Source organism: Harpia harpyja, chromosome Z, assembly GCF_026419915.1.
Source record: "Harpia harpyja isolate bHarHar1 chromosome Z, bHarHar1 primary haplotype, whole genome shotgun sequence".
NCBI lineage: Eukaryota > Metazoa > Chordata > Aves > Accipitriformes > Accipitridae > Harpia > Harpia harpyja.
In genome coordinates, this window is record NC_068969.1 from 10107631 (window position 1) to 10123982 (window position 16352).

General features: G+C 35.3%; 1 protein-coding gene across 10 annotated transcripts in view; it reads right to left on the minus strand.

Moving 5' to 3' along the window:
* Positions 1–16352, minus strand: part of ERC2 (ELKS/RAB6-interacting/CAST family member 2) — a 542890-nt gene that overhangs the window by 319037 nt on the left and 207501 nt on the right. For all 10 annotated transcript variants that reach the window (XR_008233624.1, XR_008233625.1, XR_008233622.1 and 7 more), the window contains one exon: positions 3346–3483. Coding sequence is in view for 1 of the 10 variants with exons in the window: in XM_052777994.1 (XP_052633954.1) it covers positions 3346–3483 (138 nt within the window). In the remaining 9 variants the exon portion in view is untranslated. The remainder of the gene's footprint in view (positions 1–3345; positions 3484–16352) is intronic.

Here is a 16352-nt window from a genome sequence, read left to right on the forward strand (position 1 = left end):
ACAAACAAAAAACCGCAAACAATGTATTTCCATGGAAATCAGGTATTCTTGAATGAAAGCAGCATCCTTTCTTGACAGCATTACAAATTTAAATTGATAAAAGTACTTCTATTGATGCAGTTGTTAATAAGAAACTATCACTAAGGGTTCTTGGTTTGTCCCATTTGGATAAAAATCTATTCCATATTTCTACCAGTATTTGCAGTGGAAAAAGTTAATAACTATTGATAAAGTCTGTAGGTCTTAAGAATGCTACTGCAGACAGGAATAGGGATAGGAAAGGTTACTCACTGAGAGCCGCTAGGATGAATTGGAAAGCTGGACACAAATAGGAATGAGACATATGTAAACGTAATCAGTCAAGGTATTTAGCAGCCAGAAGACACAAGAAAGCTAGACATAATAGTTCATTTGGAACTTCTAGAAGATGCCTACTGGCTTCTTTCAATGTATACATCCCAGAGACTACACTTAAGATTGAGAAACCTGCCCTTGAAAGCATGGCCTTCAAGAAACTGACAATGGGAAAGAAATTGTGCATGATTTCTCTGTACTATAAACAAAATCATACAGAGATGTGCTTTTACCTTGGAAACTTCCTCCATTGTGTCTAACGCTCTAAGGTCAAGCACCCTGTTTCTCAAAAGCTCATATTAATTCTACTCTGCGGTGTTGCTTTTCTCCTTTTTTTTAATCTAATATACCACTCGTTCCTCAACTGTAAAAAGATTTCCCAGTAGCACACAGTGACTGGTCACACATTAAAATTACAAAGCTCATTTGTAGAAAAAGGCTATTATTTAACAATTCTGTGTACCTTTTCCTTAGATTAACAAAGTGGCATTTCTGAAGTAATATAGAACGATAAGCATATCACTAACAGAGTACTTCCCTTTATATACCGCCACCTAACTTTTAGAAGTAACAATCTCTACATAACTGATTGAAACAGTCACCAGAAACCACAGCACAACTCAGCTTCATGCCACTTCTCAAAAGCATTGGCTTACGGAAGATACCATTGCCTTCATCAGCTGCAAAAAGACAGAAATCTCTGTGGCAGAGGAAAACATTCCATGGCGTTCATTGCATATGTGTCTCAGAGTAGCCTGCAAACACTGCAGGAAAGATGCCATTTCAGCTGACTGTATGTAAGCAAAGTGACTACTTTGTACAGAATTCAACCTTAGGGACCCCATGCGAGTTCTAACCATTTCCACTTGGAAAAACCACTAATCACACTGATTCTTTTAAAAAGTGTCTGTTCATATATATCTATGCAATTCCAAATGAAGTAGACATGAATTGCAAAAATACATTTCAGAGAAGGATCTAAGATTATCTAATTTTTCCAAAACATTACAACTAGCATCATTTATCAGACTTTGAACCTTAATTACAGCAATAAATAAAACTTGACACAAAATTTCCATACCATCAGGGTCTCTACTGTTGTCACATTTCAAGTTATCATATACACAAAGAAGTTCTATAGCACAATTTTTAAACAACCTCTGGGACAAATCCTCACTATGATATTCAAAAATAACACATCCTGAGTTGAGTAAAATTTTACAATTTGTATGTCTGACAATAATATAATATTTCATTATCAGATACATACAAAACCTTCAAAATTATAAAACTTTTATTTATTTATTTATTGGTTTACATTTATTTCAACAGATTTTAGAATGGTACTGGTACAAAATGACTTGAAAACAACTAACTGCCACTTATTAATTTGGATTAGGTTTTAACCCAGTAATTCTTAACCTTTTGTATTTCTGGTAGTGAGAAGAGAAGATGACTATATGTGATCTATTCAATACCTCCACACAAGCTGATTCTACTACGAACCCTGGCAAACCGTCATTAGTTTAATATTTTCAACAAAGAAATAACATTACAATTGAAGACAGATTGCAACTTAGCAAATTACCCCAGCTAAGAAGTATTGCATAAGTGTGTTTTCTCTGAACTGCTGCAGATATAGCTGAGGCAGAAGATAGGAGACAAGATTTCTTTGGCTTTTGATAATGTACTTCATGCCCAGTTGCACAGGAGAACTGGTAAGTTTGCAGTGTCACACTCACTCTCCTTTCTACATTGGCAACAGTAGCACGCCGGTTAAAGGACTGTTTTAAACTCTCGGCTGCCTCTATGGGCATTTTGGGAAAGTGACAATCTAGACTAATCCAGAAAAGAGAGTTTACAAGGAGGAAAAACAGATTAAAAAGTACTTCCTGTCATTTTTCAATAATATGCTGTGAAATTGGTGAGCACTGTGTCCAGATTAGCAGTGAAAGATTAACAAAATGAGTGTAACTTTCTTTACTGCATAAATGCTGTAAACTTATCCATATGAAGCCACAGAAGTAGTAGTAATGCCAACTTTTTTCACTGTTGTTGACCAAGCAAACATTAGTAAGGTGATTAAACATACAAAGACATCAAAAATCCAACATTAGCATTTTAGGTGTTAGTGCCCACAGTGGCGTTTTAAAGTTGTATACAGTCATAAATATCTTCATAGGATTGCACACTACAGAATGGCACATAATACTTTAATTAACTGCACTCACCTGTGCACATTTAAGTGATATATATATATATATATAAAGATCTGTGAGCTGCAAAAAGTGGATACTTGTACTAATTTTGGGGGCATATAAATTTGCTTGGATTATCTCGTATTCAAAGTTAACTGGAAGAAAAACCCTGACCTCACTGAAAGAGGTAGGAATGTTGCCACTAATTTAAACAGTCCAGATTTATCCCTTCTGCTAGGTATTTTCAAATTAAAGGCATATAGTTTGTAAAGCAACAAAAGTAATTCTCCATTTTGTTATGAAATACAGTTTCTCTTATAAATTAAGCGTAGGAAACCAATAGTGCTAACAGCAAGGCAAGTTAACAGTTGGTACGCTCACTTGCTGTTGGCTCTTCGGTTAGGCTCTGCTTAACAGACAAAAGAACAGGATAATCAAGATCACAAAGCCCCCAAAATACCCAAAACTCTACCTTCTTTACATCAGGCGTCCATGCCTTTCAGTTCTTTCAGGGAACAACCACTCATCCCACTGACTAAGGGAAAATCCTCCCATGTCCTGGGCCATTTACTCCATCCCCATTTAAAAGGACATCCTTCTTTACCTCATATTCCTGTTTCAGTTCATCAGCCAGGAATCACTCCTTGCTCATCCTACCAGAAGAGAGCCACCTGCTTTCCTGACAAGGCCCACAGGCTTTGTTACATGTGCCAGAACAACCTAAAAAGACATTTTCTGGACACTCTTCACCCACAAGAGCAGCACATAATGCTGTTCCATGAGAAAACATTACCTTTTCTGACAGAGCTTCTTCTAAGGTTGCTAGTGCTGTGTCTGTGTTACTAGAATCCGTCTGCAATGACTTCACTCTGTCTTTTAGATTAGTTAGTTGTTTGTCTTTGTCCCTAAGTTGCTCCTGTAGATTTTCAATCTGAAAATAAAAACAGATTATAATATTCATCAACCTTGCCTTAACATTCAGAAAGGGACTTGGGTGCTAGAATCAATGGAATGTATACATATCACACATATGATACATATGCCTCAGTATACTGCCAAGTTTTTACATGGTATAATATCAACAGTTTTTAACTTCTGTCCTTTCTATTTTGTTTTCCTTTGCTAAAAAGTATCATTTTCTAACAAATTCTAGGAAAAATCTCAGTGCAGCCAGATATTTTATTATTTAAATATTTTCTGATATTAATCACTTTAGTTTAAGGTACTGCATTATCTCAGTAATTCAAAGTATGTGTGGAATTACCCCTTTAGATTACTCTAGCTGCAATAAGAAGGACAAAGAAAGGGAGAGGCAAAGCGAGTTCAGTGAGCCTTAAACTGAGGAAGAAGAAAGATGATAACCTACCTACGTAAAAAACCCTCTTCTTCCACGATGCCCTGCTGTAAAGGAAACTCACCTGGACAGAGATCAGGATGTTTATATTTTAAAATGCCAAACCCAGAAACAAACAACAAAAAAAAAACAAACAACCCAAAGGCCACCATTTCCATTCACTTTCTTCATCTCCATGAAGATTTAAGGTATGTCACACTAATTTGGATATTAAAACTGCTTTAAACAGGTCTAGTTCTTCCTCTAGCAAGTATCTAAACATACTGCTAAGGTACCTACAAACACACTGGTTTGTTAAACAGGTCACGATTTATAGTGGTTAAGTCAGAAAGGTTTTGTACAAAAAATTGTCCACAGGACCATGTGGATTTTGGAAACAAATCTGAATAAAAGCACTCAGCTTCTGATTGTCATGGCAATCACCTTCTATGGCTGTAAGGCACTATGACTTTCTGGGCATAGTGCAGAGAGGACATGTGGTATGTCATATGTGTAAAATTTTATTAGTTGTCTGTCAGAAGAATCAACCTCCCTTCATCCTACACTCTCAGTGCCACTCACTATTATACCACTGGCATAAAACCAAAATTTGTTCCATAATGCTTAGCACAAATAAATAGTAACAAGAAAATTAATTAGTCTATTATTTTAGTATGCCACTTTATATAATATGACAAAATATGCCTAAATCCATAAGGTATCATTTGTTCAAAACTGGTTTTAAATATGCTATTTAAATTAGACAAATTATTACTGTCAACACAGATTCAAATTCTTACTTTCATCAGTGATTTTACACTTTGGATCATGTTTTGTTGCTACCGAAATGAATGAAATTTTGCTGTTCATTTCATAAAGTAATGTAATTTTTCTCATGGCCAATGTAATTTTCATTTAAAGCAATTCAGATTTTAACAGAAGCAGGATCCTTCATAATTACTGTTAAACTGTATTTAAAGATTCTTTTACAAACCTGAAGCTGAATTCAATGCATGTGCAGGTCTGCAGAAGTTAACAGTTACGTCAATAAAAATTTGGTCTCCATATGCAAAAACGTATCACCATAATCAAACACACTTTAATTTGGGGCATAATTTGGTAAAAATTCTCCTACTACTGCATTATACATGTGCACAAAAAAAAGCCTGAAGTTTTGACATCATATATATTTATAATTAACAAATCATAAAATCCACAGTACAGCTGTATGCACTGTATAATGTTTGTTTAAATACATTTAAATTTTAAAGAACTTAAATAAAAATTAAAATAAAAGTAAAATAAAATTTGAAAGCAAATTTGGAGGAGCACATTCCAACTAGAAATTCGTTATAACAGTATGGCAAATACAAGTATTGTACCTTTTTTCTTCCCCTCCCTGCCCCCCCCCTTTTTATATATATACTTTGGTATGTCAGATTACTGCTATGGGCCAAAGATTCCACTTGCTCTGTAAACTATAAAATACTAAGGTATATATAGAAAGGTTTTGGGGGAAGACCTGACATAGAATAGCTCACTCTTGTAAATGACCTCTCATAATATTTTTCTTCGTGTGTATATTTTATACAGATACAGAAATAAGATACATGTGTTAATGAGTTAAGAACTTTTTATTTTATGGCATGTGTATTAGTCACATCTAAAATTACATTAACTGGCACTCAGAGGACTGCACACTATGTTTCTTTCTTTGCTTTCATCCAAGTATTAATGATTCCAACAACTACCTCATGACACCCTGTGGAATACTTAAGCAATTGCACATTTCAGCTTCACCAAAATAAATTCTCAAGCAAAAAGGAAATAAAACAGGAGAGTGAATATTGATTACATGTTCTTTGAAACAAAGTTAAGATCTTGTCCTTTATTATCATCAGCTTGACCTACCAACTCTAGGCACCCTAAATTAAAGTACTTATTTCCTATGCACAGTGCTTATCTGAATTCCACAGCATTTACACGATTTCCTTCCTCTTAAAACTAATTTAAAATATGATCCAACCCTTAACCAAGAAAACATGTTCTAAAATTATTCAGCATTTACAAAATTCTTTCCTCAGAGGTAAAGAGAACAGGCAGCAAATTAAAAACATCCCCATTGAATCACAACTTCTTTAAAATAAGTTATTCAATGCATAGTCCATAGATAAAATAAGAGGAAAGGATCTGATTATTCTTCTATTTGTGCTATATAAATCTGAAGGAAATACTTTGATGGGAACAGGACCACACTAGGGTATGTGAAAGTAGAATCAGTACCGCAGAGTATTTGTTTGTTGGGATGGGCACAGGATTAGTAAAGATCTGCTAATGCAGACAAGATTTTATGACCAGCTAATCACAAAGAGTTCTCTCAAAAAGATTACAGGAGACAAAGTGATTGAGCAGTCTCACATGCTAAAATCTTGGAACACAAGATATGATTTAGTTCTTCCTGGGTTTTTTAAACCCAGAAAGAATAACAAACCCTCTGGTAACCTCTGTCATTCTCCAACATATATTTGGGTACAGGCATATATGTAAGGATACAATTTTATTGCTGAATAATTACTTACTTTTGAGCATGCCTGAATTCAATTTATGACAGGGACTGTTAAGACTTTCTTAATCCTCAAGCACTTATATTTTTATCTGATAGGAAATTAGTTACTGTGTAGTTTTGTCAACATGTAATTCTTACCTCTGTACACTGCTATGTCCCTGTGCCATGAGCTGTATGAAAAGAAACTGCTCCATTCTTTCCATATTTCAGAAAGTGTGTATATTCCCAGAGCTTAAGAGAGACTTTATTCCTTTTTAAAAAGCAATACCCTTACAGATAAATGTCCTTCCTATGAGGTATCCTGTCAATAAACTGCAAGTGCTAATCTTGTCACTTTTTGGCAATGGTCTCAGGAATGCTTCTTAAATACTCAAGAGATTAAATCAAATCTCACCCACAGCCAGGCTTTAAAATTCTACGATAACTCAAGTTCTCAAAATAAAATTACTTTCATTATCAAAATTAAGGTACTGTAGTATGGAATTTGTAAGAAAATTATATAATCAAAGAAAATGTTCTGTGCTATAACAATTTGCCTTTAGAGATATGCATTAAAGTATAAGAGAGTTTAAGACAGTGTAAGAGAAAATTTATCAGAGACTTCCTAGGCCTGGCTAGTGAAACTGTAAAGCCATAAACTTAGATCCATATATATTCCTCTCTGCTCTATATTTGAATTTTAAATAACTCAGACAACCAGTATTTTGTAACACTGGCTTTTTTAATCATTTTATCGTTTTTTAAAATCTTTTTAAATTCATTTTGCTCTATTCTAAATTTCTCTAGGCAGAACTCTTTGAGATTTGTTTCCCATTAAAACACGGGTCATGTCTGTTCCAGTGAAGTAGATCAATAATGTAAGATTAGTTTAATTTAAATTTAAAATTGAAACATGGGGGAGAAAACAGAACTTTTGTATATATAATTTTCATTATTTACAAAAAAAAAAGTCTATTTTAAGAAAACAAATTCTACTGAACAATTTCCCAAGTACTGTTACATTTTACTTTAAACAGCTAATAGAATTATGAGAAAAAGAGATTTAATAAACAACAGCATTCATCCAACATGAGCATTAACTATGACTACTTTAAACCTTAATATTCATTCTCAGACTTCAGCTGCTGCCTCATAGATATACATAACAAAATACAAAAGAAGATAACTATTAACTGAAACAGAAAAATATCGTTAGGTATATTTCAAATGCAAATACTCTACATGTCTTCTTACACACAATTTATTTTTATTAGTAAGACTCATGATAAATATTCTGTCTCATATGGTCCTTTCAGAAACATCTTAGTATATCCCAGAACATGAAACCAGCTTTGGTAGTGACTTGGTAAAATAGATGTATCTACAGATGTCCTAACACCTACGTTCATTTACGAGTGCGTGTGTGTGCGTGCATAATTTGTAAAGAAATACCTACAAAAAACTGAAATAGTTTTTCCCTACCATGACTGTAAAAATATTACTACCTGAAAGCTCAATATTCAGAGGTATAGTTTTCAGAAAGCACTGTACGTTTTTAGCCAGCAATTTGTACCAAATGATGTACAGTTATTAAATATCAAGTCAACGTATTTTAAAATTAACAGTCTTTACAGCAGCTATTTGAAGTTTCAGCCTATGGGGCAAGAGAGGGAGGCTATGGATCCATAGCTTTCCACTAACGTTCATGATATGACCTAAATACATTTTTCAGTTTAAGCAGGATTTCTATTAACAAAATGAGTTCATTGAAGGACAACTTCTGCTTCAACAGTTTGACCTTGCAGAATTCTTTTGTTTTGAAAGAGACTAGCCCCAAAAGTGCTTCATCATTCAGTACCACTAACTTTCATTTTGTTTTTCCTCCTTTTAAGTAGGTAGACAGACAAGCATTAACTAGGAATATTTTTTCGAAAGTCAAAATGTATTTACAGTTCGATTCTAAAAATTAAAATAAATGTTCTATTGAAAAATTATACTATAATATAAAACTCTTAAAATATTATAAAGTGGGGTTTTGATGCTTGCAACTAAATATATTTATTAAAGTATAAGATTTGCACCAATTTTTGTCTAATCTAATTTTTGGCTAAGTTTGCTAATCTTATCATGACATGATAAAATACTCTTGGACTTCATAAGCAGTTCCAATAGCTACCAAAATGCTTTATTATTTCTCAGTAAAACTTCTTATCTGTAGTTGCCTATTGAACAATATGTTCTCAATTTAAAATATTTCCGGAGTGCCTTCCTGTTACTACCTTCCAAATTTATATTTTCCAAATTGGAGTAATACAGTAGCATTGTACTTACTTCAGATTACAACATACCTCATGGTTCAACAGTATCTTTTGGCTTTGTATTCTCTCATTATTTTGCCCCACAAGACTTTCTTAAACATCAGAGATTTTAGATGGCACAAAGCATAGGATCAGCTCAATCCTACGCTGTCAATATGACAGTGGATTACTAAATCAGAGACAGTAAAGGTATTTGTAATGCTGTGCGTAAGTTTTACATAACCCTTTAGGTTATGTAAAACAACATTTCCAACCATGGATACAGTGTGTGCCCGAAGAGAAAGCAGTCTCCAAATCAACGGGTCTGTAAGGTTTTCAGAGAAGACAACTGATCTGTCTGAATAGTTTTTACCTCAGGCTTCCTTCAGGACTACAGTGCAAAGTAGCAAAGTGCAGCTGCACAGTGATTGTCACAAAGGAGCTAATGAAGCAAATGCTGCTTCAGACATCAGCCCTCACATTAACCTGATGACAAGAGCAATAGAGAAGTGGCATGAGCTAGTAATTACCCTACTGCTACCTTCCCAACTCAGACAATCCAAGCAGCAAAGAAAATAATCCTGCAGAATTTTGCTCTATTTGACAAGCTTAAAAAAAAAAAAAAACAGAAAAAACCCCCATAAAACCATAATAAGAAACCAGAAAAAAGGTAAACAAAATACTTTTCCTGAGGTACACTTACATTGTTTCCCTCCAAAGTTACAGCATTTCTATACAACATATTTTCTGCTTCTTCAAACTCATCAAGTTTTTGCTGTTAGGATTACACAACTGATCAGATTAACACTGTGGTTTGAAAGCTTACTTTTATAGTTGTTCATTATTCTTACACCACCAAAGACTTTTTTTTTTTTTTTTTTTAATTACCCACTACATTTACATTATTAAGAACCACCTGGTCGTGCCCATTTTATCCAATATAACAGAATGATCTTCACTTTTCCTTCATTTGAAGTTGCTAATCTTTACGTGTGAACTTGTCTCTAACAAAGTAGCAAGTGATTTGGGCCAGGAGGATGTTAGTTTATACAGCATTTAAGCAAAATAATGCTTCAAATTCTAATTGGTGTCTTCACAGAAATACTGTGATATAAAATACTACATCATTTCACAAATGAAATTGAAGCATTCGTGACATGAATTTTTTTTCTCAGTGAAATCAATTCATCTTTATTTTTCATCACATTTTGTTGGGTAATGATATCGCATTATTTATTGTACTAATGTATATAATGCCATTGTAAAACAATTCTGTATAAAACAGCTCCAATAAAACAATACAAACCAATAACTCACCTAAGACATACCTTTCTCTATACTTACAAAATGCTACTATTACCCAGTATTAACACTGTCAACCAAGAACTTAGAGGAAAACTATAACCCCTGGATTTACACTGTCCCTTGTAATACGCACTGACATGTAAAGTAAGCCAAGTGTACCATTTCACAGAGAACAAATGTCAAGTCTTGGGATGACATACTAAGTACAACTAATTTTGTTAGGCAAGGCTCTGTGTAAAGACAGTTGTGAAAGACTGCATGAGAATTTGATCTCTGCCTTGCTCAGTGGCTAGAATAAATTATTTTCAAAAAAAGAGCACTGTGAATTCAGCTGAAATTCTGAGCTAGAGAAAAGAGTGCTTGTTTCATGTTTATTACCACTTGTATTCCAGGACCATCCAAGGTTTTATGAAAGCTATTCACTCACATATTTATCTCCAATTTCTTGTTAACCTGCAAAAACTGTCACTAACATAATAAATAAAGCATTAAAATGCATACTGCAAATTAACCCACATAAAAAGTTACTGGAAAAACAACTTGATACCATGGAGATGCACATTACATGTTTGCACCTGGTATGAAATAATGCAGAAAAGAGAGGGCAACTCATTTTGTTCATTCACAAGCAACAACTTAAGAAGCTGAATGTGTAAAATTACAGTAGTGCCAACAGGACCTGAGACAGAGATTATCAACTGCATGCACTCTTCAAAAGAAATAAGCTATGTAGTGTGTATGGTGAACTCCTCATGTGATTGAATAAGTAAGAAAAATATCTGAAGATACTACCATTAGAGAGAAAGTGGACATGCAAGATGAGAGGCAAAGATTACATCACGCCTCTAAAAGAGAGTTGGAAGTTATAACAAATATGCAAACAAAGACCAGAATACAGAACTTTGGATGAAAAAATGATGCTCTTACTACTGAACACTAAAAGCTGTAGTAGCAACCAAACATAAAGAAAATACCAGACAAACAAAAGCAAGAGTTCACACAGTTGCTCACATCTGGAGATGGGAATTTTCAAGGAATGAAATGAAGAAAAAGAAGAAAAAATGAAAAAGAACAGGAGACAGGAAGGGAGGGCATAAAAATCTATGAAGTGGTAAGTAACAAACATTGGCAGCAGCATCAAACAAAAGAAAAAGGAAAGGGCAGTTAAAATTTTGATCAGAAGGATTAACATTACATACCTAATAACAATCAGGTCAAAAAACATTTCTAAAAAAATATGAGAAATAGTCTATTCAAGATTTCTTGGGATTAAATTTAGTTCTGCTTCAAGATATACACAACTTCTTTTGTGTGAACAAAACCAAAACATACAATACAGAAAACTGAAATAATTTCAAAGTCAATGTGCATGTGTTTTTGAAAACTGAAGTCTAAAATATTCAGCCACTTCCACCACTATGTCATCAAATGCCTTTACTGCAAAAAATTAATATCATCTCTAAACAAGAGACACTCAACAAAAGACTGCCCAGAAAAAAATATCAAAAGGATACATAAATTTCTAACAACCATGAAAATAAAAACTAGAAGAAAATGGCAGCACCAGAAATGGCTATCGCATCAGTGAACTCCCACGTCTGTCACCAGAACTCTACCAATTCTTCTGTTTCATGCTGAATTCCCCCAACTAGCACCAGCAAGGCCTCCAGGAGGAGAGAGCAGAATAACCAGGACAGAGTATTCCTCTGCTTGTAGATGTAAACTTCCTGTTTCAATTATTAGTAATGGCAGCAAGCTCTGCATCAATATCTTTCATACCTTTTTCTCTCAAACTGCAAAGTTTGAGATATTTTCAAAGCCATTAATGAGAATTCAGATAATTATTTTCCAATGTGGATTTCAGTTTTGATTTCCTTTTTTCTTTCCTTTTAAAGAAACAAATAAGGGTGAAAATTTCATACACAATTTTTATACATAGGTTAACAGTTGGACTTGATGATCTTAAGGGTCTTCTCCAACCTAAATGATTCTATGATTCTGTGAAATACTAAAAATTGGTCCCAACACTTAATCATTATCCTGGAAAGGGAAAACAGAAGAATTCATACGTTTATTTATATTTTTGTATTTTTACAATTTCTGAAGTCTAGTGTGATTGCAGTAGTATATTGAACTTGATTGCAAGTACTTTATCAGAACTCCTTAAAATAATAGGGAAATGCATCTCTTACATGTCCTTTTCCCATTAGTTGATAACTAAATGAACTGTTCTCATAATTCTCACATACTTCACAGGTACAGTAACCTGAAAAGAAATAAGGTCTTCACAGATTTGCAGTACCTGAAGCCCACTTTGCACAGAAGCTCTACAAACAAAATTTCAGTCCTTGAACCCCTCTTAGCTGTCACAGAAACACATAGCTGTAGGCCTCTGTCACCTGAACAGGACTAATAGTTGCTTTTATATTGTAACTTACTACAAGTGTTTTGCCAGGTTTGCTTACAACAAATCTCTGTCCTAAGGAGCAAGTGATTTAGGAATACAGGGATATTTTAAGGTCTAGAAGACATTCTTGCTACTGAACAGTTTAGTCTCTATGTTCACTCTGTCTATTCATCCATTTGATAGTCCACTCAACACATTCACCACAGTATGGTTGTAAAGCTGCAAAGAACAAAAAGGACATGATTAATGAAGACATGAAATTTACATTGATATCGAGCTTCTGAACAGATGTTACACAGTAATTAAACTTGCCTAAAGTAGGCTGAGGAAAGCAAATAAGTCAGCGGTAGAATCAAGAAATCTACTCACATAAGGTACAAGTATTTCCCATGTCATTATATGTTCTGCATGATTCAGTTTGTTAAACGTATGGAGTATCAATTGAGTAGTAAAATCTTATGGAAAACAGTACAGAAGTGTAAAGTATCATTATGGTATCTAAAAAAAATCCAATAGGACTGGAAGTTTACCTAAAGAAAAAAGAAAATATATATGCCCCTTAATTTGGGAGAGGGAAAAAAAGGTATAAAGAAGGAAAAGAACCTATGACCTGTTGATCACTAAGAGAAAACGTATATCATTTAATTGGAATATGCAGTCATATTCTCTGGTCAGTACTGCAATAAACTGCTGTTATGTGTGACTAGAAAAAAAAAATTTCTTTATTCTATGATCAGAAATATCAGCCTACTATTTCACCACGTGCACATAGAAACTGAGAGAATCCTATTGCATCAATAAATAGAAGCAAATACAACTAAAATTGGGGATCAAAAGTGATAAATACGTTTTCTTGCAAAACAAGCATGTTTGTTTTATTGTGCAATCACTGCAGGAAATATTTCATAGAATCATACAATGGTTTCGAAGGGACCTTAAATATCATCTAGTTGCACCTCCCCTGCCACAGGCAGGGACACCTTCCACTAGACCAGGTTGCTCAAAGCCCCATCCAACCTGGCCTTGAACACTTCCAAGGATGGGGCAGCCACAACCTCTCTGGGCAACCTGTTCCAGTGCCTCACCACCCTCACAGTGAAGAATTTCATCCTTATATCTAAGCTAAATCTACCCTCTTCCAGTTTAAAGCCATTACCCCTTGTCCTATCACTACATGCTCTTGTAAAAAAGTCCCTCTCCGCCTTTCTTGCAGGCCCCCTTTAGGGATTGGAAGGCCACTATAGGTACTGGAAGGCCTTTATAAGGTCTTCCCAGAGCCTTCTCTTCTCCAGGCTGAACCCCAACCCTCTTAGCCTGTCTTCACAGGGGAGGTGCTCCAGCCCCCTGATCATCTTCATGTCCCTCCTCTGGACTCGCTCCAACAGGTCCATGTCCTTCTTATGTTGGGGGCCCCAGAGCTGGATGCAGTACTCCAGGTGGGGTCTCACCAGAGCGGAGTACAGGGGCAGAATCACCTCCCTCATCCTGCTGGTCACGCTTCTTTTGATGCAGCCCAGGATACGGTTGGCTTTCTGGGCTGCAAACACAGATTGCCTGGTCATGTTGAGCTTCTCGTCAGCCAACACCCCTGAGTCCTTCTCCTCAGGGCTGCTCTCAATCCACTCATAGCCCATCCTGTATTTGTGTTTGGGATTGCCCTGACCCACGTGCAGGACCTTGCACTTGGCCTTGTTCAACTTCATGAGGTTTGCACAGGCCCACCTCTCAAGTCTGTCAAGGTCCCTCTGGATGGCATCCCTTCCCTCCAGCACGTCGACCGCACCACACAGCCTGGTGTCGTCAGCAATCTTGCTGAGGGTGCGCTCAGTCCCACTGTCCATGTCGCTGACAAAGATGTTCAACGGCGCTGGTCCCAATATCAACTCCTGACAAATGCCACCCGTCACTGGTCTCCACATTTCACTCATTTTTATTTACTGTGAGATTCTAGACTCCTCCCACAAGACAGGATTCAAATGTATGGGTACAGGAAGGATTCAGAGGAATCAACATGCATTAAGAAAGAAGACGTGCATGCTGAGTTTTCATACAGAGAGGAGAAAACTCCCCTAGGGCTGCTTAGGGAAGGGATCTGCCCTCAAGTCAGCTGATACTTTTACAGGGCTATAAAAGCAGGTCAGTGGGCAAACTGAGCCAAGAGAGGAGAAGGCTGTCACACAGAAAGGAGCTCCTGGACTGAAAGCTTGGCTTCTGTTGCCAGACTCCAGCTGAGAAAGAGCTGGAACTTAATGCTAAAATTAACCTTCACCAGGAAGCTAGCCAAAAGAAGCCTGGGCTGATAATATCCACTTGTGTATCTGGAAATACTCAGTCTCTGTCTCCTTGTCCTCAGGGACCAATAAATTCTCTGAACAAAACAGCTTGACTCTTGGACTGTTCTTGGACTCACAGTCTTGTGAGACATTCATTGAAAAGTTTTCACTCTCCTTATGTGTATTTATTGTGAGATAATTCAAAATGCAATAGGTAATTTCCAGATAGTAAATACAATAATACAAAATAGACTAATGTAATTCCAGTTATGACGTATGAAGAGGTGGACATTCATTCTTAACAAGCTAATGCTTCTTCTAGCAACTGTCTGTATATATTCAGGGCCAGATTTTCAAGCTGGGTTGGTTGGGTATGAATTCCTACATCTCACAACATTTTACATGTTACAGGGTAATGCCTGATTGCTGAACTTTTTTTGAAGTCTAGTCCGATTGCACATTGAGAGCACCTGAAAATATGACCTGTATTACTTCTCCAAGTTAACCATGAAAAATCATACCTTTCTGCTCAATCCTACCTTTCAGGTATTTGAAGACATCTGACAATTTGTTACTCATGGTCAGTTTAGTATTATTTGGTATAGGTGCATATAAAATAGGGTAAGTTAGCTTACGCAAGAATTTTTCAAGAAGATTTTGCATGGAAAACCGTTACATATGTCATATGCAAGCCAGAGAAGTATATATATTCTAATATACTCTAATGTAAACTTACATGTAGAAAAAAGCTGCTTTGGCATACTTATACTTTTAATACAAATCATTTAAGATAAACAGTGATAGACCTTTTAGTTTGTATCTTGTCATTCCTATTATGTCTGTATCAATTGGGAAGACTTGGGGGCCTCTGCCCAGATTAAAAAATTACAGCACATCTCATAAAAAAGTTAACAGATGGTGGGAAGAGAGAGGCAGGAGATAAGTTGTACAGACAAGTGTTGGGAAACAGAGAATACTGAAAAGGGAAGCTACAAAGGAAACAGAGTAAGATAGGCACCTCGAGAGCTGCAGAAAGAGAGCAAGAGCCAGTTAGACAGTGGTATGGAAAGCCTTCCAGAGCAATGAACACAGAGAAATCAATATGCTGGATAACATGAATGGGAAGTAGCACAAGATGTATATGTTGCATGCATTATTTTAAAATACACAGATATATAAAGGGAAATATATATATATATATATATATATATATAAAAATAGAAAAATAACATAAGCTTTAAAATAGATGACCAATCTGTTCAGAAAGCAAATTTAGGTTTTGGTATCCAAAGTATCACAAGAAAGAAGCTAAAAAGCATATTACCTCATTTTAAATAATATAATTTCACTTTACAAAGCTATGATATTCAATGTAGTTATTAAAGAGCAATACAGTTCTGATAAATTAATGAGAAGCATTCATCAATGAAAACAAAGCAGTAAAACAGAAACAATCTCCATCAGTAAAAGACTAAAAAGAGTTTAGAAAAATAACAGAAAGAATGATTTACCATAACGTATCTTGAGTTATGATTTTACATACCTAGGAAAATTATTAAGATAGGAAAACAGACAGACATCCAGAAAAAAGATTTCTTTTTAATTACAGAAAACAGCCATCATCTAGAGTCCTGAATAAC